A 24,516-nucleotide genomic window follows, 5' to 3' on the forward strand; every position below is an offset into this window, starting at 1 on the left:
TGTGAAACAAGTCAAAACCTAAAAAAATCAAAAATTTGAAATATTCAAAAATTTTAAAAAAAATCAAAATTTTTAAAAGATTCAAAATTTTAAAAAGATTCAAAATTTTTATAAAATTTAAAAATTCAAAAAATATCAAAAAATTTTAAATTTTAATTAAAATAAATTTTTTTGAAAATAAAAAAAAGTCCTCACAAAATTAGTAACTTTTCATTTCGATAATTTCATTTTCCCTCAAATGCATCCACAAGGACATCAACCCACCCACTCACATGCACCCACACAAATATGACAACCGAAAAAAATTGTCCAATTTTATTACAAAAAATCGAAAGAAGCAAAAAAAAAATAAATAAAATTCCAATCACGAATAAGAATAAAAAATTCATATTGACCAGCTGTGGACAAGGCAGCAATAAATGTTAATGTTCATCTCCAGTCGACTTTCTTATTTTTTTCTATCAACAACGATAATGATGATGATGAAGGCATTCATAAAATGACACAATACGCATTATGTCTCGAGAATAAATATGTAAAATTCTTTGGAGATTTTTTGTCCTATTCATAAAAATTAATGTCTCGTAATGTTCCCAACTGTAACGGACTCAAAAAGAAGTTAAAGTCTAGAAAGTTGGAAAAAGAATCTTCAACTTTTGTAATTGAAGTTTTTCTTCTTGTTTGTTTGAAATCAGAAGCCAAAAAAATGAGAAAAGTAGTTGAAACTCAGTATGATAGTTTGTGGCTCTTCTTCTTACTTCTTGCTCATTTTTCCATAGTTTAATTCAGATTTTGAACTTATTTTAGTTTTGATGTCATGCAAGTTTTATGACTTTTTTGGCAAATGTACCTTTCGTGATGATTTTTGTGGATAGAAATGGATCAGAAATTTTATGTTTTTTTGGATGAATAAAGTAGAGTCTAGTCAGGAGTTAAGTCTAGTTGATGACTAGCTTTAACGTATTTTTGTCCACTTGGGTTTGTTTATTATGCTTTTGACAAATTCACTTCACTGAATTTCACATTAAGGCAAATTACCTTGATAAATATAGAGGCAATGATGAACTTAATGACATTGATCTGTATTTTTTCTGGCGAGCTCACTATCAGGCTGCGATTGGCTGGACATGTAATTAGAAGACCAAAAGAAACTCCGTTAATTGAGGTCTTCAAAGCTGATTTTCTGGACGGTAGAAGAGCTCGTGGACGGGCAAAGAACTCTTGGAAGGAAGCTGTACCTTGGTGTTGGAAATTAGCAAGTGGAATCCAGCGATAAAGTCAACTTCAAGTGACTCCTGTGAGAGGTCATGGATCACAACTGAATGCACTCTTTGCCTGCTAGGATCCACTATTATTAATACTTGATTTAATGCACTAATTGAATTTCAAACCTTTACTATACCAAGTTTAATCACGAATTGCTTACACCTCCTTTAAAACCACAATAATGTGACTTTTCTTTATTTCTTCTAATGATTTTACACAAAATAATCTTGACTGGTGGTATGACGAATGGCTGATAAATATAGCAGGCCGATAAATATAACACGCGTCCACTGATTCACACTTAACCAATCACCATGATTATTATATTTTTATCACTAATCAACAACAAGTTCCTTCCTGTCCAAAAATCTTGATTTATTTTAAAGTGTTGAATAAAAACGACATGAAGCTTAAAATAAGCTAAGGCTGATAAGGAAGTTAAGTATAAATTCATTGAAAAATGCTCTTAAGCCATTAGTAATCTGTTCACAGTTTAGGAGCAAATATTACAGAATGTATTCAACCTTAATTTTCGTCTTTTTGGTGATCATTCAAACTACTCACAGTCAATCGATAAGTTGTGAATATATCTATGACTTCCAACGAGTATATTCATGTCATATTGAAACTTTTAATCCAAATGGATTCAACAACTTCACTTATATAAATGGCACGCATTTACCAGAAAGGACAGATGATGATGTTTTGATTGTTGGGAGAAATCCATCATATACGACAACTGTACCATCGATAATATGCAGTAAATTTAGAAATGTTAGGAATTATTATCTTCATGATACTGGAATTGTACGAGTCGACGTAAATGCTTTTCATAACTGCACTAATTTGCGATATTTAGATCTCGAAAGGAACAACATTACAACATTGCCAGCTAATGTCTTCGATCATTTAGTGAATCTGGAAGGATTAAATTTATCATATAATAAAATATCAACAGTTTCTGGAGAGTGGTTTAATGGTTTAGAAAATATAAACAGATTAGTTTTAATAGGTAATGAAATTGAGGAAATAAATAGGAATGCGTTTAGTTCCTTGAAAAATTTAACGATGTTATATATAAACGTGAATAAGATCAAAGTCCTCCATTCTGACTCATTTGGATATTTGTCCAATTTAACCAATATCATTGCTAATCACAATAAAATTGAAGCAATTGATGAAAGAATAATTGACATGACTGGAGTAACATCATTTGCCATGATAGATAATGTATGTGCAAATTTAGAGGCTCAAGATACATCAGATTCAAAATATATGATGAGGTTTAATCTGAGACAATGTCTTGATAAATATAAAGTTTTGTTTCCTGGTAAGAATTCTGATCTTAGAATAATCTTAGATTTATGAAATACAAAATGAACCCTAAGGTTGGCGTGACTCCGTTTCTATGCCAGAACCACGCCAGCCTTACTTAATCATACTCTTACTCATAAATTTTTACTTACTCTTCAATATAGAAACTACATCAACTGCTCCCATAACAACTACTCCTACTACAACAGTTCCTTCAACAACAATAACATCAACTACTAATGAATCAACAACCACAAGACCAACACTACCACCAGGATGTACTGATGGTAACATAGATGAAAGAGTTTGCAGACTAGAAGACAGGAATAGAGACTTGGAAGAAGAAAATAAGGAACTTACCAATGTCACTACAGCAATGCAAGAACAAATCGATGATCAAAGTAAATTAATCGAGAATTTAGAACAGCAATCTTTAGGTTTTAATTCAGCAATTGAAGAATTAGAACGTAAAATTCTTGAACTAAGCCATCGTCCTTGTGCATGTCGTTAAATTAGTTGTTCATACTTATTATACTCAGTTCATCAAGATGGAAGATTTATAATAAAGGATTTATATTAATTTAATCACTAAATACTTTTAATTAGAATTTTAAATCAAGTTTGATTTTACTTCAATCAAATACATTGTTATTTTTAGTTATGTTAAACAAAACACTTGAAATATAAGTGATGATCAAAAGAACACGTATTGAGGCTGTTACTGAGATCAAGACACCTCGTGACATTTTGATCTTGTCCTCGTCTCGAAGGCCCAGAATTGGTACACATTGACCTTACTTCTTATTTACTTACTTAAAATTTATCTGACTTTAAATTTGAGCACATCTGTGCTCACAACTTCACCTTAAGACAAAAACATGGCATTGAGACCTTGCTGTATTTATGCTGGCGAGTTTTACTTTCAATTGTTCCACTTTTTATAGTATACTACTTGCCTGTTAGTATCCATTGATATTTATATTCTTAAGTTCAGACCTTAAGATTTATAGCTGCGCGTTTATTTATGTTTCATGACTATTGGATAGTTATACGATTGAGGATTCGCCATATTTTCCGTTCAAGCCTAGAGCACCAGTTACAGTGGAATCCGAACCATCTTCTTTACTTTGATGATATTACTGCCTGGAGCCTTCAAAGGTAGCCGCGTTTTCGCTACATATGGTTCGAAAAAGGACATATGATCGCTGGATCGATGTTGCAATGAATATGTACTGAGGTTTAGTAAACCATTCTGTCACCGAGCCATCTCAAATCACTATTTAATGAACTAATTAAATTTTCAGCCATCACTATTTTAAGTTTAATCACAAATTGCTCAAACCTGCTTTTAAACCACAGCTATGTGACTTTTCTTTATTTTTAATGATTTTGCATAAAATAATCTTGACTGGTGGTATGACGAATGGGCTGATTAATATAGCACGCGTCCACTGCTTCACACTTAACCAGTCACCATGATTTTTATATTTTTATCACTAAACAACAACAAGTTCCTTCCTGTCCAAAAATCTTGATTTATTTTAAAGTATCAAATAATAACGACACGAAGCTTAAAATAAGCTAAAGCTGATAAGGTTTTTAGGTATAAATTCATTGAAAAATTCTCTCAAATCATCAGTAATCTTTTAACAGTTCAATAGCAAATATTACAGAATGTATTCAACCTTAATTTTCGTCTTTTTGGTGATCATTCAAACTGCTCACGGCCAATCGATAAATTGCGAATATTTCTATGACTATACCGCCCAAAGAGGATATACTTGTAGTATAGAAATTATAAATCCAAATGGATTCAACAACTTCACTTATATAAATGGCACGCATGTACCAGAATATACAGATGATGATGTTTGGCTTATTTCAAAAAGACCGTCCTACACCACAAATGTACCATCGATAATATGCAGTAAATTTAGAAATGTTAGGAGGATTTACCTTGATAATGCTGGAATTGTACGAATCGACGTAAATGCTTTCCATAATTGCACCGATTTGCGATATTTGGATCTTAGAGAAAACAACATTACAACATTACCTGCAAATGTTTTCGATCATTTAGTGACTCTGGAAGGATTAAACTTATCATTCAATAAAATATCAACAGTATCCGGAGAGTGGTTTACTGGTTTGGGAAATTTGCATTTTTTAAGTTTATTAATGAACCAAATTGAGGAAATAAACAGAAATGCCTTTAGTTCCTTGAAAAATTTAACAGTCTTATATTTAAACTTCAATAAGATCAAAGTCCTTCATTCTGACTCATTCGGATATCTGCGCAATTTAACCAATATTTACGCTAATAACAATCAAATTGAAGCAATCGATGAAAGAATAATTGATATGACTCGAGTTATATTTTTTGTTTTAAACGAAAATGTATGTACAGATATAGAAGCTTATGATCCATCAGATTCAAAAAATATGATGAGGCATCAGCTGAGAGAATGCCTTGATAAATATAAAGTTTTGTTTCCTGGTAAGTTATTATTATTCTTAGGCTAATGACATAGAAAATGTGGACCAAGGCTGATGCGACTCATGTGGATTTCACTGAATTCGTTTCCATGCCAGAACCACGCCAGACTTACTTGATCATACTCTTACTCATAAATTATTACTTACTCTTCAATATAGAAACTACATCAACTGCTCCCACAACAACTGTTTCTACTACAACTGTCTCTACAACAACAATAACATCAACTACCAATGAATCAACAACCACAAGACCAACACTACCACCAGGATGTACTGATGGTAACATTGATGAAAGAGTTTGCAGACTAGAAGACAGGAATAGAGACTTGGAAGAAGAAAATAAGGAACTTACCAATGTTACTACAGCTATGCAGGAACAAATCGAGAATTTAGAAAAGCATTTTAATTCAGCAATTGAAGAATTGGAACGAAAAATTCTCGAGTTAAGCCATCGTCCTTGTGCATGTTAAATTTGTTGTTCATACTAATTGTATCCTGATCATAAAGATGGAAGTTTTATAATAAAGAATTTTTTTTTTTATTAAATTAATAAATATCAAGTTTTAATTAGAATTTTCAATCATTTGTGATTTTACTACAATCAAATACATTGACATTTTCAGTTAAATTAATTAAAACACTTGAAATATAAGGAATGAGTAAAAGGACATATATTGGGGCTGTTACTTCAGTTTGTTATGCTTTTAACAAATTCACGAGATCGAAACATCACGTGACATTTTGATCTTGTCTTCGTCTTGAAGGCTCAGAACTGATAAACAGTGATCTTACTTCTTATTTACATACCATTTGAATATCCTTACTTCTTCTTCCTACTTCCTTGGCGAGTGCGCACGTAGGATAGCATGCGAGCACATAGGATGCGCCCATTGCTGCGCGGAAAGAATGTGCGAACCAATGGACGAAAGGAATGTTGACAACTTTACCGTTCTTTTTTGAACATTAAATAAACCAATTCCTTGGTCTTTCTTAAGAGTCTAGACTATTAAGCTGATTCCACAAGTTCAAGTGTCCCATTCCGGGAATAACACAATGCAATCCTATCTGACATGAGTTATTGCAATCTAATGCACCTCATCCTTTTGTAACTACATTAATATTAAGTCATTCGACATCAATGAATCTCATTATTGAAGTAGGCAAATCATCACTAATATTTCAATTGTTTTGTTCAATGTTTTGAAAATTTTAGTGTATTTGATTGTAATGAATTTAATTTGATTTAAAATTTTGATTAAAACTTGATATTTATTAATTTAATAAATAGGAATTCTTTATTATAAAACTTCCATCTTGATGATCTGAATACAATTAGTATGAACAACTAATTTAACATGCACAAGGACGATGACTTAGCTCAAGAATTTTACGTTCCAATTCTTCAATTGCTGAAGTAAATCCTAAAGATTGCTTTTCTAAATTCTCGATTTGTTCCTGCATAGCTGTAGTAACATTGGTAAGTTCCTTATTTTCTTCTTCCAAGTCTCTATTCCTGTCTTCTAGTCTGCAAACTCTTTCATCAATGTTACCATCAGTACATCCTGGTGGTAGTGTTGGTCTTGTGGTTGTTGATTCATTGGTAGTTGATGTTATTGTTGTTGTAGAGACAGTTGTAGTGGAAGCAGTTGTTGTGGGAGCAGTTGATGTAGTTTCTATATTGAAGAGTAAGTGACAATTTATGAGTAAGAGTAAGTAAGGCTGGCGTGGTTCTGGCATGGGAACGGATACAGTGAAATCTTCATGAGTCACACCAGCCATGGTGTTTTATAAATCATTAGCCTAAGAATAATAACAACTTACCAGGAAACAAAACTTTATATTTATCAAGGCATTCTCTCAGATGATACCTGATTAAATTTTTTGATTCTGATGTATCTTGAGCCTCATAATTTGCGCATACATTATCGTACATACCAAAGTATGTTACTGCAGTCATATCAATTATTCTTTCATCAATCGCTTCAATTTTATTGTGATTAGCAACGATGTGGGTTAAATTGGACAAATATCCAAATGAGTCAAAATGAAGGACTTTGATCTTATTCACGTTTATATATAAGTATGTTAAATTTTTCAAGGAACTAAAGGCATTCCTGGATATTTCCTCAATTTCGTTACTTAATAAACTTAGAAAATGCAAATTTTCCAAACCAGTAAACCACTCTCCAGAAACTGTTGATATTTTATTGTATGATAAATTTATTGTATCCAAAGTCACCAAGTGATCGAAGACATTTCCTGGTAATGTTGTAATGTTGTTACCTTCGAGATCTAAATTTCGCAATTTAGTGCAGTGATGAAAAGCATTTTCGTCGATTCTTACAATTCCAGCTTTATGAAGATGTAAGTTTTTAATATTTCTAAATGTACTGCATATTATCGATGGTGCATTTGTGGTGTAGGACGGTCTTTTTCCAATAATCAAGACATCATCATTTGTCCTATCTGGTAAATGCGTGCCATTTATATAAGTGAAGTTGTTGAATCCATTTGGATTAAAAATTTCAATATGACATGAATAAACCCTTTGGTAGTCATAGAGATATTCACAACTTATCGATTGACCGTGAGCAGTTTGAATGATCACCAAAAAGACGAAAATTAAGGTTGAATACATTTTATAATATTTGCTATTGAACTGTTAAAAGATTACTGATGATTTAAGAGCATTTTTCAATGAATTTATACCTAACGTCCTTATCAGCTTTAGCTTATTTTAAGCTTCATGTCGTTATTTTTCAACACTTTAAAGTATATCAAGATTTTTGGACAGGAAGGAACTTGTTGTTATTTTGTGATAAAAATATAAAAATCATGGTGACTGGTTAAGTGTGAATCAGTGGACGCGTGTAATATTATGAAATATTTATCAGCACATTCGTCATACCACCAGTCAAGATTATTTTGTGCCAAATCATTAGAAATAAAGAAAAGTCACATTACTGTTGTTTTAAATGAGGTGTAAACAATTTGTGATTAAACTTAATATAGTAAAGTTTTGAAATTTAATTATCATGTTTACTGCAAAGTTAAAATTCCCAAATAATCGAAGGACTGAGCCGGCTTCAGACGTTTCTCCGCGTGGCAATGGGCCCAAATGTCAATATATACAAGCCAGTGCTTGACGCTTGCTTCTTGTTCTAATACAAATGTAAGCGAAACACTGATCTCCTTCGTGCTGATCGTAGCGCAATGTAATGACGAGATATCCACGACATACTGACACTACACCATCTAAACTTAACTTAAGTATCAGTGGCTCTATACAACATGTGATGTGTAAGGTATGCAGACTTTGTTATGGACGGCGGTCATAAATACCACATAGATATGCCGCGAACATCAAGCAATTGAGATTGTCATCTAAATGGATCACAATTTCCACAAAACTACTTAAGAATCAGATCCACAATTGCTGCTCCATCCAAGTCATAAAAAAACTTATTTCTCACTTTTTTTTATTCAAAAATAACTTTTATTTCATTCCGAGAATTTAATGGCAAATCATCAAGCGAGAAAGTTAAAAAAAACTTCTAAATGACACAAGCGAGAGCAAAAACTTTTCAATTCCAACAAGAAAGACAGAATTAAAAATTTGTTAATGCATTTCAATTTTTCAATGTCGCAACCCTCACCAGATAAAATAAAGTTTTTTTGTGTTCAACAGCAGTTGAGAGAATGAAAATGAGTCGTTAAAAGTCATTGAATAGCTGTTTAATTAAAGTGAATTACAAAAATTCAATGAAATTATCGACAACATCGTAAGTGAGACAATAAAAGTGAAAAAAGGGAAACATTTGTCGACTGAATTGTGTGATATTGATGACACTTTTGATCATTCATGCATGAAAATCGAAAAATAGCTTCTTTTTCTCTATCCATTGGATATGCCCTAATGTGTTTTATTGACAAATGTTAAACATTTGGGAATTAAAATTTGTTAAAAATTTCTTAATTTTGTTGAATGAAATGATCATGGCTGGAGTGGCTTGATGTGCATTGATGTAATTAATTTTTATTTTAAATTGATATGTAATTGGGGTGTCGAGGGATGTTGACTTGATATTTTGTTGAGGACATTTGGGTAAATTTCAGTTAGATTGATGAATGAACTCGAATAGCACAAATCGGTGATTCCATTCAAAACCCGGACTGATATGATGCCGGATTCAAATCGATCAGACTGACGTGACTCTAAATTAGTGTCTGAGTCAATACAAATCCAGCCCAGGCCGACTTGACTATGACGTGGTATTTGAGTCAAAAAAAAAAAAAAACCGGCCCTGGGTCGATGTAACTTTGACTTGTTGTCTAAGTCTTGTCTGGGTCATGTCAGAGACAAGTCACCCTGATACTGAAATTTTGATTGATTGTCCAATTTGTGCTTTTCGGGAAAGTTGAAATTTAGTTGGTAAAAATGAAAAAAATTTACATTTTGTTGAAAATGTGCACGATTGTCATGCCACGTGGAAGAATAAGCATCAATAGTCGTATTTCGAATTTTGCCGCATGATATGAGCTTGATCCTTAACTTCTTCTCATATTCCTTATTGATAATCATCTTATACGCTTATGTAGCTTTTCCTAAACACAATAAATCCTAATTATTGATGATTATCCAATTTTTAACCATCCACGTGGCAAATATGAAGTCATAAAACATCGTACCTGAGTGAACAACTTGACATAATGATTAGTTCATAACTAGATCCTCTTTTAGTTCAAAAACTATTTCTGATTCTCGCAACTTGCTCTAGTTCTAGTAACTAGTTCTAGTTCTAGGCAAGTTCTAGTTCTAGTTCAAATTCTCGTCACTAGTTCTAGTCTATTTGACTAGATCTTTAAGTAAAGGACTAGAAAATGTCATATCGGTCGATAGTCTAGTTATTAACTTGTCCAATCAGGCTACATATTCTTGTACATGCAGCCCTTTTCACCATCAAAACCAAAGATATCCTCCAATAACTCAACTTACACACCCCAAAGGACAGCTAACTTTCCAAATAAAATTCAAATTCCCATCCCATAACTAAGTTAAATCATGTGTAATTAAAATGTATAGTCATTGATTAATTTAATTAAATTTTATCGTTCCCAGAAGTGATCAGCCATGAAAAAATGTTCACGCAACAAATCATGTGAAAAATTGTCTCACCTAATTTGGTCAATGGATATGCAGATCAAGTCAGGACACAGAAATCGATGATTAAGCAGAAAATAATGACTCGAGCCAAAACGAACAAAATTTTTTTTGTAAATATTCTTCATAGACAAAGACACAGTTTATTCGTTAGGCTTAAGTTATTCGATTTCTGCTGGATGATTTCTACTTGAGATCAGACTTGAAATTCTTCAGAAGTTCCAACACAACATTTCACATAATTTTAATTATTTTTTACACTTGCCAGATCCACTTGATAACACTTTGAGCACCAGACTGAAACTGATCGTTGACGACAGACTTTATGTTCCACATCATCATCATCGTGTCAAAGTAAAGTCGACTTCTATCCAATTGCAGCGAATAGAAATAAAGTTTGTCGATATCTGTTATTTTGTTTACACATTTTTTAAGTAGATATTGTCACTGCTATTATTACTGATGTGGCTTAAATGTAAGGTAGCATAATAATAAGAATGAAAATGATGTGGAAACAGTTACTGTGTATGTCTGTTCCTTTTGTTTGCTCCATATATTATATAGTGGGGTAATAAGGCTTTTTTATGAGGTTCGTTCTGCTCGTCTGATATGAATGTATAATGAGTAGTTCGGATAATACACAGACAAGTGTCATTTTTCTATTTCCTAATTATTATGAAGGTGTTGGAATGTGTGAAAGGTTTACACAGGTTGGATGGCAGCGGAAATATTTCCTAAGCCAGCCTACATTCATTTTTGGGTTTGAGAATGTTGGTGGGATATGGTAATTTTTGGGACTTTTTGTTCCATTTGATCATTCTGTCTAAAAATATCCTCGAATTTTATAAAAAGATCCTTGAACAGCACAGCATGTTCGCTTACGGTCGCTGTTCTAACTAAAAGACGCAAGGATTCGTCTTTGGTAAGTCTTGACTGAAACAGTATACGGCAGACGGTTCATGGCATTTCCTATAAATTTCGGCGGTACACATGTTGCCCATCACTGCCCTAACGGCTACATAACGTCTGATTTGAACCCATTTTTATGCCAAAATATGGTTCCCCACATTGATATGCTCGGAATTGCTCATCACATGATCATCCTCATTTCATTAGAATCAAAACCACATCAATTGTTCATCATCTTCAATTCGATACATTTTATGATATTCACACGAGAACGATTAGTGATCGAAGACACCCAATTGAAATATGATGACTTGCAATAATTTACCATAACCATTCAGTCAAGGAATAAGAATTGTATGAGCATATTTTGATCGGAATTTATTGATAAATCTATGAGAAAGAATGTGTGTGTTCTGAAGAATTTGAGAAAAATCCTGAAAGGAGATTGTTAAGAGCAGATGTAGGAATTGATTGATCTTGATATCATTGGCTTAAGAACATCAACAATTTTAAATTGTATTATGATGATCTCATCATGCTTAAGCAAGCAATGGGATTTTAATGTGCTTATGAAATGTGATTTGCTTACGCATGTTTTGATGTATCAAGGAATTGTATGGTAAAGACCCGAATATCACAAATTGGTTAATTGATCAACAATCCAGCCCCAGACCAGCATGTCTCTGACTTGACGCTAAATCCAGTTTAGAGTCACATCAACCTACATATCACAATCTTCTTTATCTACAAACACTTCCAAATAGCACAATAGACTAGAAAAATTTTGCGGTTTGTTACGAAATCCTCACAAATACTGTTGGAACTAAATGCAATGTTTCACAAATTATTCACCTCAAAGTTCACTGATAAGGCAAGTCACGATTCCTTTCAATTGAAATAATTTTAGGTGATGAAACTATTACAAAAGTCGTGATTGTGTAATAAATGGTTAAAAGTGACCGTTAGTCATAATTATTGTTGGAGAATGGATTGGGAGAAGGTGACACTTACATATATGTTGGAGATAGAACTTTGGGGTTTGGAGATAGACATCTTAACAACACAAATCGATTAATTTATAAAAATTCTTGAAAAATTCTGAAACTTTGTCATCGTGACTCTGACATGATGCCAGAATTAAACCGAATGTGTCAGCAAGTCTCTTGTGGGAGATCATTGATCACAATTGATCTGTTCGGACAGCGAAGTAAGTAAGTAAGTCAGCAAGTCAGAGTCATTGACTAACCTGTGGCAGAATTCACTGATCGTTTAACCGACTAAAGTTGTTTGTAGACATTAAGATGAAGACTATTCGTGTCTGACTTTGTTGTATTTGAAGCTATTAATTCTTGGATGAGTCGCACGTGAATCATATGCTGTGCTCAAATTTGGTATGAAAATTTCGATTTGATACTATCAAAATTCGAAAATCTTCGAGATCTAAATATCACGAACTGGCAGAAGGTTTCGAAGGAAAAAGCTGGCTTTAGACTTTCCCTGCTCGTGGCAATGTGTCCTCGTGCGCTTCAGCCAAGGAAAAAGAAAAAAAGAAGAACTTCTAAATCTGGTCATTAGTAAATGAAGAACATTAAGTTGTTGAATCCAGTCATTACTGTGTCTAAATGATTCTAAAATTATGAAATACTACTAGAGGAACAGACTGCAATTATTTTAGTTATAAACTTGACATTTGTGGATCTTAGCATGAAACGTCAATCCTAACAGGCAAAGAGTATGCTTTCAAATTACAGAAAGACCACTACGGTACCTGAAAGCAGTCTGTTAGGGTTTAAGTTAATAACTAGACAAACAGTCGACTTATCGAATCCAATTCCACTCGCATTTAGTTTCCAAACTAAAATTCCTGAAAATAATATTTTTTGACACACGACGCAGTGTGATCAGATCCACAGTGTCTTAATTTTTAACCACATTGCATCGCAACTATCCCTATTTTTGGAAATCTATTCAAGCTTTCATTAAGTTACATTTTAGGTATCACTAAGGATCTTCAAAATTAACTCCAATTTCATCATTTCCCAAAAAATTCCCAATTTAATCATCATAGTCAGCATACCGGCACTAAAGTACAAACAATAATTTCAATTCCATCTTCCATATTGAAATTCATATTTACTCTAATTTGAGCAAGAAGTTGCGACTTAAAAAAACATTTTTTTTTCACCTGTTCTAACAAGCCATTTATTTATGTCGCTTCTATAGCTAAGGAGGTGAGAAATAAAAATGTCTTTAACGACACTCGAGTCTATTCACATTTTTTATGTTCAATAGTCATGTATGTGGCTATGTATAGTTTATTGTTCCTATTGCAAACAATATTTTAAGTGCTGTTTATCCATCAATTGGATATAGAAATATCAAAACTAAAACTTTTTGAAAATTGATGATGAAAATTTCCAGGAATTTAAGATTTTTTTGCGATGTACAAAAGAGGACATTTGAAGTTAAAAATAAATAACTGAAATGGATATGCCACATTAAATAGCCATTCGATGCACATTTTTTTTTTGTGACTTTTTTTCTGCTGTTTTCATTGTTTGCGATCAGAACAAAGGAAAATGAGCTCTCGAAGGTGTCAATTCTTTTCACATTTCAATGGGATGGCAAATATAAATCATGTTAAGGAATAAGATTTTTTTTTGTGTATTTTTTGATATTTCACTTTTTAAGGGGATGAAAAGAACACCTTTTGGAGATTTTTAGAATTATATAAAAAATTTATTTCATGATGCAACGGAATTTCTGTTGACAATTGGAATTTCGGGTATATTAATCATGTCATTTTAAAATATTAATCAATGTAACTTATTATAAAGATATTTTAGGATATTTTTGAATATATTTTAAAGAATGATTAACAAAAATTTACTTTAATTGTATTGAATTTGTACCCCTTTTTATAGAGTTTTAATAAAGGACATTTGTACTAAATAGTTTGAGTCTGTTTAAGGTATCATAGGGTGGTATTGTTAACTTGAACAAATACATGATTTGGTATTGAAGATTTGGGTAAATTTGTATATAATATAAAGATATTTTTTGATTCTTTTGAGACAAAAATGGGGTCGCAAGATGCAGGATGATGTATCAAAATTGAATGATTAATGCTCATTGAATTTGAGTTTTTTAAATTTGATCTATTTATCCTGATTTTGAATCATCATTTAACCACATTTAACCTTAAATTGTTAGATGTATTTGTAATTAATGAATTTCGAAATTGTCGATTGTAAACTTCGTTGTCGTTAATTTAGCTGAGAGGACTGAAAAAGTTTGGTAAATCAAGATTTCTTGGCATATAGAGTCTAAAATCGCAAATTTGTCAGTCTCTTGCAAATAGAGTCTTTTTTTATTTCACTTAAATCTAACCCGAATAGCACAAATCGGTAAATCGATCAAAAATCCAGTCCTAGAACTAGGACTATGACTTGGTGCCAGTTTCGACTTAAATCCAACAACAGGCTGACATGATTCTAGCATGTAATTTTGAATCGATTAACTAACTTGTGCTGTTTAAGTGAATTATGTCTTATTTAGAAAATTATATCTGTAATTGATATTGTGCCATATAATAGAATAAATTGTTGGGTTTGCTTAATAGCAAAGAAGCACTGCGATCATCGATCTGTTGTACTATCCCATTGTTGCTAGTTCAAAATTTCTATGTCTTTGATGAAACCCATACTAGTCTATTTTGCCATACTAGTCATTGAACACATAATTGACAGAGCTCTATTGGTATCCAGACTCCCAAAGTTTTGCAAACTCTGATTGATCATTGATCATGATTCAAAGTAATGTGTAAGAGTTTCGATGTTTGCATATCCTGAGGTTGTGTTGGTCTCGACTCTATTTTGATCTTGAGGTTTTTTCAAATATTTTTTCGAAATTGAGACATCAATAACCATTAAAAATGAATCTTTTACAAGTATTCAGCATCCAATTATGAATTAATTCTGTTAGCAAATATTCCAAAAAATCATTTCCTTCCTGATTCATCGATATTATATCTCCAGATACCATATCAGGCTCCAAATATCATCTAATAACACATTTCTGTATCAATTCCTTCAATATTTTGTGAAAACTTTCCATTCAGATCTTAAAATTCCTCTCACATGATATTCATATTTGAACAATTGTATATGTAGCAATATGAAGGGTAAATTGAGGACAAATTTGTTTCAAAATTATATTCCAAAGTCTATTTACTTACACAATATTTGAAAGATCTGGAAAATATTTCGATCAATTTTATAAACAATAATTGAGAAACGTGTCGTCGAGTTTTATTGGCTGTAGAAAGGCTGTAAAGATGTAAATGGTGGATGTTGATGCTGTTAAAGGTGGAAAATCTGGGACTTGATGAATTCTCGCAATTTCAAGTTAATCTTTGACATTTTTCTCAAGACTTTTGTCAAAATCTCATCAATAACTTCATTATTTAGTGATTAAGCTACATGAACCTCCTTCAAATCTCTCATTGTCCCCAAAAACAGAATTACCAACAAAATATTCATCAATATCATCAAAAGCAAATTTCAAGGAACCTCCATTATACTCCCATCAACTAAACGAAGGCATTGAAAGTCACCAAGTATGAAGTTCTTGTCAATTATTTAGGTACAATTCCATCGACATCAATAATCCATTAGAAATGCATTTTTGCCATTGATTCTTGGACATTTTAAGACGAAATTCTATTCAATATTTTGCAGGAATTAAGAGAAAATGTGTAGCACAAGAATGACTATAAATCCTACATACTCGAAAATGGATTTTTTTTTTTGTGACTGGAATAAGAAAAGAAATGAAAAATTTTTAGTCAATAAAACCATTTGAAACACTTTATTAAAAAATAATTTAATAGCATTTCTATTCAATATTATTGTGACATTGTTCAAACAGAAGGTACTCGAAAAAGGAATTGAAAATCTCTTTTGTTGTTATCATCACCTGCGCCCGGCAAACATAAATTTTTTTTTTCTTTCATTTTCTACACTTTTGTCCCTTTTTTACGCCAAAAAATGTTCTTATACACTTTTGACAATTCTTCTTCGAGTTTGTTGCGATTAGATGAAATTGGAAGTTGAGGATTGCTTGGATGGATGATGTGGATAAAGCGACTTAGTGAAATAGCTGGAAACAATTCAAACTTGACTATGATGATTTGAACTTGACTAAAACAATTCGAACTTGACTGAAATGATTCGAACTTGACTAAAATAATTCGAACTTGACTAAAATAATTCAAACTTGACTCAAATAATTCAAATTTGACTCAAATAATTCAAAGTTGACTGAAATATTTCGAACTTGACTGAGATAATTCAAACTTGACTTAAATAATTCAAAATTGACTAAAAAAACTTGAACTTGACTTAAATAATTCGAACTTTACTCAAATAATTCAAACTTGACTCTAATAATTCAAATTTGACTCAATTAATTCAAATTTGACTCAATTAATTCGAACTTGACTCAAATAATTCAAACTTGACTCAAATAATTCGAATTTGACTCAAATAATTCAAAGTTGACTCAAATAATTCGAAATTGGCTAAAATAATTCAAAATTAAGTTCAACAATTCGAACTTGACTGAAATAGTTCGAACTTGACTAAAATAATTCAAAGTTGACTCAAATAATTCGAACTTGACTCAAATAATTTAAACTTGACTGAAATAATACAAATTTGACTCAGTTAATTCGAATTTGACTCAAATAATTCGAACTTGACTGAAATAACTCGAACTTGACTGAAATAATTCGAAATTATCAAAAATTGTTCAAAATAAGTCCTGAACAGTCGATTACAAAGATTCCACATAAACAGACATCCAGCCACAAACAAACATTCTACCGACACCACCCCAACTATCCTAGAAACCATTGTACATTCCTATCACATAAAAAAAATCGTATTCACATGGCAACCGAAAAATATCCAAACAAAGGAAGCATCAACTCGAGCAGAGCGCATTAAAAAGTGTCTTTTCTTATTTAAAAAAATCCATTTCATCTCTTTTTTAAGCCGACATTTGACACAAAATAAAGGAAACAAAAAATTAACAAAAAAGTGCTGCCACTCGAAAAAGAAACTATTGAAAAATCATTAAAGACGAATATACCGACAAGAAGTGCAAATAAAAGGAGCTCTCAAGTGTGAAAAATCATCATGAATGCCAAGATCGATTTTATTGAGGATATTCATATGCGTTACAGTAGCTTGGAGATCGATTTAGATAAAAAATTAAAGTCAATGTGAGTTTAAGTTGTTGATTGGATTGATGAATGGAGGTATGGCAATTTGGTGGATGTTTTTATGGTGATTTTGTCAGATTTTTAGGAAATTATTGAGGATCTGTATAAATACAGCATGGACTTAGTGGTTCTGTTCCCACTATAAACTGTATATCTATTGAGTGCAGTGGTCTGGCGCACCCTCACTCGTTAAACAATCAATAGCCGCGTATCGCCCTAGCGCAGCTCTGGATCTTAAAGATCAGAATAGCTAAAAGGTTTTTTTCATGAACTTAGGGATTAAGGCAGCTGTAATTAATGCAAATGGTTCAAAGGATGTCTCTGAAGAGCCTCAAACTAGTCATCAAGCTAGGTTTGTGTGAATTACTCTCTAAGCGGCACAGAACGGTCACCAAGACTCCTCTAAGTCTCCGTCTTAACGACAAAACTCTTGAATGACGTTGCGTACTTACTTAATGCAATTATGTTGATTTGTGGAGACTCTAAGACTATGTTTCAGGCCCTATCACATAATTTGTGAAAATTCTATGTCACCACATTGTGATGACATTCTTCAAACACTTCTCTGTACCAAGTAGTTCTCCAGAATGAAGTAGATGTCAATTAAAGGCAACATGACGGGTGTAATCAGACCAATCGTCTATTCTGACAGCGAAATATCAAATTTCCCATCCAAAATCACAATAAAATCTGACAAAATGACCTTAAAGACCTCCCAAGTCTCCAAGTCACCCCCAGATCACCCACAATACCTTCATCCTTTAATCCATTAATTCCAAACTCAAACAAAACTTCAAAAACCATTAAAATCATAATTTTCCAGTGAAGCAGCAGAAACAAATTTAGACGAGCAGTTCGACACATCAGATGCCAATACTGAGACTAATGAATTAGACTCATATCCACAGACACTCAACGAGGCGAGAAAGAGAAATAGAAAAATTATTGAAGTATGCTGTAAAATTAGGCATATCCACCCAAAACATATATTTTATGATTAATTCTATTTGTGTGGTTTTTTGTCAGGACTTGGAGAAAGTAAAGGCACGATTGCGGATGAGAGTTATGTTTTCACCATTGGATGAGATACACGAAAAGGCACAAAATAATTATTTTGCGGCAATTCAAACTCCTTTAAAGAAGAAATATGGACCAATTTTTGTGTGAGAAATTTTGCAGCTGAGACAATAAATTTACAATTAGTTCTGCTACCTATTTTTAATGAGTGTGACATTTTATGTAACGGTTTTGAAAAATTCAAATTTGTCTTTTGAGTTTGAAAATAAAAAAGTCGTTATTTTTACAAGAGAAATTGGAATTTTTTTCTTTTACGTAATTCCATCAGCAAAATTGATCTTTGAACCTTACGGACGGTAAGTAGTAAGCACGTCATTAACGAAAATAAAATTTGATAATCGACGTTGAATGTATGTAGGTTGTGTGCGTTTTTCGGCTATTTTGGAAGCACTTGATGGACTCTTTCGTTGTTAAATGAATTTTTTAAGGTCATTAGATTGAGTAATAAATGAAATAGTACGAACGAAAGACTGTCTTTGTTGTCTGTTGCAATGCATTAGACATCACGCAAGTGCTTTAATTGAATGCAAGACAGTTCATAATTTGTTGAACGTAATGAAATGTTGATGAACCTAGGTCAGAACTTTATCGTATGATTATCAACTGATTAGATATTGCTAAGAAATTGGTGGAATTAAAATTGAAATTCTAGGCTAAAAAAGCTTAGACATTATACGGTGCCATTAGTGGTGGGCAGCCTTTTATTTTTCCCGGCTTGGTGGTAAGCCTCAACTGGGACCGGACACGGTATACAATTCAAGGCATTTCCAAACGTCCTTGGCGACACACAGGTTGTTGCATTAGACCCTACATTAGACAATTTATAGATTGACAGCCCATCACGGCCCTATTCGACTGAAATATTTCCCAAACATGCCAAGACATCGATTTTAGATACCGCAGTGGTCTTTCTGAACCATGAAAGCATGCTCTTTGCATGTTGAACTTTAAGAACAAATCAAATTTGCTGTTGTTGTTCATATTTTCAAACCGATAATCAGCAAGTAATTCTTATTTTCATAACATCCAAACACAAAAGTCAAGTTTAATCAACCTTCATTCCAATTGACTCATAATCAAAACCGCAGACTAAGATAACGTCAGAATGTTCAGTTATTTTGAAAAGTGCAAACTTCAAATGTGAATTTTTCAAGGTTTAAGATAACGGGATAGCTATAAATGGAATTAGTGATACATTTATTGTGAGCGTCTTTATGGATGATGTAAAATTTTGAACTTTTTGTAATTTCTCGTGTATTTATCTTGATAATGAAGATGTGGAACATTGACATTGCAACTTATGATTGCTTAGTTGCTGTTGATAGCGATATTGACCGTGTTATTGAATTTCCAGAGAATTTTCTTATATTTTATAGATCAGAAATGGTAGTAATCAACTCAATGTGTGTAATCTGATTAAAATATGATAAACATTTGATTGATTAGTTCATCAGCACTTAGTTTCTAGACCGGAGCTCGAAATTGATTCAGATTTTGTATGAAAAAATCAACTCAAGCCGACTCGACTCCATATAAAATTCAAGTTGGCTTCTGAGCTCTGTTTGAAAAAATCGTCAAAATTTAATATCGTGACAAGATTTCCCTAACAAACAATGAGCATACTCCCCTAAATGAGCGTACTTATGAGTATATTAAATCAATATAGTAGAGTATGCATCCGGATGAAAGTGGATGAAGAGCGTCAATGCCTTGGTACTCATGAGAATGCAGACTTTCTCTTCGGTAGTTTCCTAAAAATCACTCAAAAAATGTCAAAAAAATATTTTTTTTTTTATTTCTTTGAAATACTTTTATTTTATTTTCTATTTTTTCATTTTTTTTTTAATATCTTCATATTCAATACAAAAATAAATTAAATTTTTTTACTTATGATAACCACCCCAATAGCTTACAATATTAGGGATATAAAATTAAGGAAAACTTAAAAATAATAAATGAATTAAATTCATATTTGATCTTTTATGCTTTATTTCATTATTTAATGAAGGTTTGACATAACTAGGAGAGAAAATTTCAAAGATATTGGACAAAATTTTGAAAATTCATTAAAATTGTTAAAAATTTACTCATAAATTCCTCAAGTTTCTCTAACAGACAATTGACTTACTCACTTGGTCCTACAATAGCCTCACAAAACCATTTGAGCATGGTCATTGTCTGTTAGGGTCCAAATCAACTTAGTCAAAAATTAAGAATTTTTAACTCAAATTTTTCCAAAATTGCCATAATATACATAACCTAATAAATCACCTTATATCCCAAAATTATTTTAAAATCGTCAAACTTTAAACTAATTTTACTTACATAATCAAAAATAAATAAAAATATAAGGAAGTTCCATCGACCAAAAGCATAACATAAAGTTTTAAATTTACGAAAAATTTGAATAAATTTTTTTTTTTCATTTTAAAGTACGTAAAAGAATTTGAATTGGTAATAAATTAGACATAAGAATTTCTAATTTTAAACGGATTGACTTTGTTGTTTATCACACAGCAACAGGTAATCGTGCGATATAATTGTTATTTAGGTGTGCTAAATTTAAATATTAAGTTAGCGACCTTTGGAAATTGGAAACTTTATTGTCAGAATTTAGTTGGAATTTTTGGATCTGGATGGTCAGTAACAGAGGCGCATTTGGGGATTGTTTGAGGGGTTGGGGGTATGGAAGGGTTTAAAGAACTTTGGAAGGCTTTTTGGATTATTTTCTCAAAAAATCCTAACAATTTAATGAATTTTGTTCAAACTGTGGCTAACCTCCTCCCCTCCCCCCTCTGAATACACCCCTGCTCAGTATACCCTATGATACAATCCAGACTACCCCAAGCAATCAATCCCATGATGCATATCCTGACAAAATCTCCAACAAAGGAATAAAGCGTGCTAATATTGAATTTTTATATACTAATATCCAGCTATGTCCACAAACTTTACATCGTCTATGACATCAAAAAATCACTAACAATATCACTGACTCGTTCTGGATGCACCAAATGAACATGATGTGTACCTTCAACTTCCTCATAAACAACACGTTTAGCACCTTCGCGCATTTTATCAATAACTTTTGGATAGACAGTTGGATCACCGAAATTCATGCCAGGAACTGCGCGGATATTAAGAACTTCTGATCTAACTTGTGAGGCATAAATAAGCACTTGCTCCTCATTAAACATTCCCATCATGCTGACTTTAAGTCTGAGATCGCGTGAAAAGTGATATCCATTTTTGTGCAGATGCTCTGGTGCTGGTGCCATACCACGTTTCATAAGAATCTTAACCGACTCACGATCAACTGATCCTTGATATGCATCTAATACAATATCAATCATATCCTCATATTTATAGCAAGGCATCTTTGATTCCGGTAAACTTTCATAAGTCAACATTTTATCAATACAGTCTCCAGTCTTTGATGCCAATTGGACATGATCACGTACCGTTGGTCCAGCAATATCAAATGAGATAAATTTAGCCGTCTCATCGGGAAAGCATGCAGCATACATAAAGCTCAAGGCACCACCAAGTGAATGTCCCATAAGGGTTATATTTGACCATCTATGATGTTTGACAATACGACGTATTAACGTTATTCCATCCCAAAATAAAAAGTATTGCATGCCTTTTGGATAATGTGAACTCTTTCCATGACCTACGATTTTAAAATTATCAAATTTTTGGATATAATTCTAATTAATTTTAATTTATTTACCCGGCAAATCAATCGCAAGAATTGGTATATCTTTTGGAAGTAATGGAATTAGTTTATCGAATGTTCCACAATTGTCCTGCCATCCGTGGATTGCGATTATTGGTTGACGAAATCTTGTGCCCCACCATTTGCCTGAAAAGTTATTAATTAACATTTAATTAGATTTCATTTTTGTTGGAGATAAATTTGCATATTTTTTAAAGGAATTAATGATGTATTTTAGAGGTATGAATTGGTATTGATTGCAGTCAGAGTGTCGTTGGGTTTTTTGCAATGATTATGCAAATTTTTGAGGATTTATATTGATTTTAAAGAATGACATTGGATAATTTAGTCGTTTAACATTCTCAATTGAGAAATTTTTTGGTATTTTTGGGATTCAAAAGATGCATCTTATCAAATACTGTCATTTGAGTGAGGAAGTCACGAATTTGCTTTGTTTTAATTTATTCTATCTTTGAGTCCAAGTCCAAGTCTAATTTTAAGGGAAAAAGGGGTGTTTAAGAGACTGTTATCAACCCAAATAGCACAAGTTGGTTAATCGATCCAAAATCTAACTTTAGGTCAGCTTAAGTCAGTTCCCAACCAGCGTGAGTCAGGTCCTAGGCCACCGTGAGTCAGGTCCTAGGCCTAGCATGAATCAGGCCTAGGACCAGTGGAAGTCAGATCACAGACTAACGCGAGTTAAGCCCCAGGCCATCGTAAGTCAGTCAAGAGAACAGCGTGAGTCAGGCCATATACCAGGTAGAATCAAGGCCAAGGCCAATGTGAGTCAGGCTTCCGGTCAGCGTGACTCTGAACCTAGACTAGATTTCATGAAATCCTTATTTTGCAACTCTGGTTCCTAATTGTCTTAATTAAGACTTGTTCCTAATTTTTGTGTATTCAGTTTAGTCGTCAATGTGCATTTTGCTAGGGTTTTTCGTGAAAAAGATCCCCAAAACCCAACCACCTAATTTAATTAAGCACCGATGCTTAATTTTTGAAAGCCGGCTTTTCAAAAATTCGCAAATTTATTTTTGGCAAATATGTAAATACCTCCGAAATTACTCAACAATACAAGTCATTATTCAATTAATAATTCACTCTCTTTACATGTGCTCCGATCGCTCTGACGTCACGATCAGCTGAGTATATGAATTTTGTGTAGTCATACTCAACAGACGAAAAAATTCCTCATACGATATATGCAATAAAAATCAAGGTCGATTTTCCATGTTTTGTTCAACTATTTGATATTGATTTAAAGCATTGATTATGCAATATTTACCTGACACTTTTCCCCAAGGCATTGGAATCTCATAGTCAACCCAGTCTCTTGCCTCAGTTCCATTTATTCCATCTGAAAAAAATTGATTTTTGATGTAATAATTTTTTTCTCGTTTTGTTGACTTTTCATCCTTACTTTCTACTGTTTGTTCTTCCTTTTCGTATTGCATACCGTTAGTAACTTTTGTTGCTGACATTTTTTGATGATATTTACAATTTAATTGCCGGAGTTCACAAATTTTAATAAATTGTCTGCTTCCTATTCAACAGACATCAATTGCAGAACTGATTTTCAATTGTGGACGTTGATTCGATGTCGATGATGGTGGATTTTTTGGGAAAGTTTTTTTGTGGAATGGAAATTGGTTTTTTGAAAATTTGAAAGCCGTTAGGAGATGTTTGATTTGTATGAAAGAGAATTGAATGAATTTATGACAATAATGAGCTAAAATTGTGAATTTTCTGCATTTTATGATGTATTACTGACAAAATTTGTTAATTTAGGTACCTCTTTAGTTGATGATTCCTTAATAATTTACAAAAAGATTCAATTTGACAATTTTACAATGAATTAAAATTTCACAAAAAATGTTAAAATTGAATCCAATCAAAAAATGGTTGCTTTGATTTAAAAATAAATTTATTATGCTCTTTAATCAATTGAAGCTGTCGAAATTTGTTAAGATATGAATGACTTTTTGTGCACTATCTTCTGAAATTGTAAAATTATTTTAAAAGCAAATCGAATGTTTATTCAACTGCTGTTTATATGTTCAGCTGTGTAATTTCACCATCTTATTATTGCAAAAAGGGCAATTTAATGTAGTACAAAATGATCAATTGTGCTAAACATTGAGTAGTTCTTTGGATTTTAATCACTTTTTGAAGTTTCACTGACTTCCAGCAACAATAAAAGACAAACCCGAAAGGACAAATATACGTTTTAACTAGTTTATGACAAGTTAATCTCCAGTTGATGTCTAGTTCTAACGTATTTTTGAC

The 24,516-nt window shown here is 32.4% G+C and overlaps 4 protein-coding genes across 4 annotated transcripts; 2 read left to right on the plus strand and 2 right to left on the minus strand.

The window, feature by feature from the left end:
- Positions 1-1,756: 1,756 nt before the first annotated feature.
- Positions 1,757-5,593, plus strand: LOC139085715 (toll-like receptor 13). Its single transcript, XM_070633844.1, has 5 exons — positions 1,757-2,596; positions 2,745-3,086; positions 3,525-3,538; positions 4,234-5,077; positions 5,236-5,593. The coding sequence occupies exons 1-5, from the start codon at positions 1,780-1,782 to the stop codon at positions 5,547-5,549; spliced, it is 2,331 nt and encodes a 776-aa protein (XP_070489945.1). The 5' UTR covers positions 1,757-1,779; the 3' UTR covers positions 5,550-5,593.
- Positions 5,594-6,347: 754 nt separating this feature from the next.
- On the minus strand, positions 6,348-8,329 carry LOC139085700 (leucine-rich repeat-containing protein 15-like). The gene is made up of 2 exons (XM_070633830.1): positions 6,901-8,329; positions 6,348-6,752 (listed from the first exon to the last, which is right to left on the minus strand). Exons 1-2 carry the CDS (start codon positions 7,715-7,717, stop codon positions 6,430-6,432), a joined length of 1,140 nt encoding a protein of 379 aa, XP_070489931.1. The 5' UTR covers positions 7,718-8,329; the 3' UTR covers positions 6,348-6,429.
- Positions 8,330-17,239: 8,910 nt separating this feature from the next.
- Positions 17,240-18,657, plus strand: LOC139085710 (uncharacterized). Its single transcript, XM_070633840.1, has 3 exons — positions 17,240-17,435; positions 18,259-18,385; positions 18,462-18,657. Exons 1-3 carry the CDS (start codon positions 17,350-17,352, stop codon positions 18,600-18,602), a joined length of 354 nt encoding a protein of 117 aa, XP_070489941.1. The 5' UTR covers positions 17,240-17,349; the 3' UTR covers positions 18,603-18,657.
- A 1,820-nt stretch (positions 18,658-20,477) lies between these two features.
- kraken (serine hydrolase like 2 kraken) lies at positions 20,478-23,814 on the minus strand. The gene is made up of 4 exons (XM_070633833.1): positions 23,651-23,814; positions 23,516-23,587; positions 22,246-22,377; positions 20,478-22,185 (listed from the first exon to the last, which is right to left on the minus strand). Exons 1-4 carry the CDS (start codon positions 23,709-23,711, stop codon positions 21,473-21,475), a joined length of 978 nt encoding a protein of 325 aa, XP_070489934.1. The 5' UTR covers positions 23,712-23,814; the 3' UTR covers positions 20,478-21,472.
- Positions 23,815-24,516: the final 702 nt, after the last annotated feature.

The sequence above is a fragment of the Chironomus tepperi genome, unplaced genomic scaffold, assembly GCF_022539635.2.
Source record: "Chironomus tepperi strain 1889 unplaced genomic scaffold, CSIRO-AGI_Ctep_v1 contig_81, whole genome shotgun sequence".
NCBI classification, from domain to species: Eukaryota; Metazoa; Arthropoda; class Insecta; order Diptera; family Chironomidae; genus Chironomus; species Chironomus tepperi.

Coding starts and splice junctions, on each gene's coding strand:
- LOC139085715 (XM_070633844.1), top strand. CDS start 1,780: ATGTATTCAACCTTAATTTTCGTCTTTTTGGTGATCATTCAAACTACT. Junction 2,597..2,744: donor ATATAAAGTTTTGTTTCCTG/GTAAGAATTCTG, acceptor TCTTCAATATAG/AAACTACATCAACTGCTCCC. Junction 5,078..5,235: donor ATATAAAGTTTTGTTTCCTG/GTAAGTTATTAT, acceptor TCTTCAATATAG/AAACTACATCAACTGCTCCC.
- LOC139085700 (XM_070633830.1), bottom strand. CDS start 7,717: ATGTATTCAACCTTAATTTTCGTCTTTTTGGTGATCATTCAAACTGCT. Junction 6,753..6,900: donor ATATAAAGTTTTGTTTCCTG/GTAAGTTGTTAT, acceptor TCTTCAATATAG/AAACTACATCAACTGCTCCC.
- LOC139085710 (XM_070633840.1), top strand. CDS start 17,350: ATGAATGCCAAGATCGATTTTATTGAGGATATTCATATGCGTTACAGT. Junction 17,436..18,258: donor GATAAAAAATTAAAGTCAAT/GTGAGTTTAAGT, acceptor ATAATTTTCCAG/TGAAGCAGCAGAAACAAATT. Junction 18,386..18,461: donor GAAATAGAAAAATTATTGAA/GTATGCTGTAAA, acceptor GTTTTTTGTCAG/GACTTGGAGAAAGTAAAGGC.
- kraken (XM_070633833.1), bottom strand. CDS start 23,711: ATGTCAGCAACAAAAGTTACTAACGGTATGCAATACGAAAAGGAAGAA. Junction 23,588..23,650: donor GGAAGAACAAACAGTAGAAA/GTAAGGATGAAA, acceptor AATTTTTTTCAG/ATGGAATAAATGGAACTGAG. Junction 22,378..23,515: donor GCCTTGGGGAAAAGTGTCAG/GTAAATATTGCA, acceptor ATAACTTTTCAG/GCAAATGGTGGGGCACAAGA.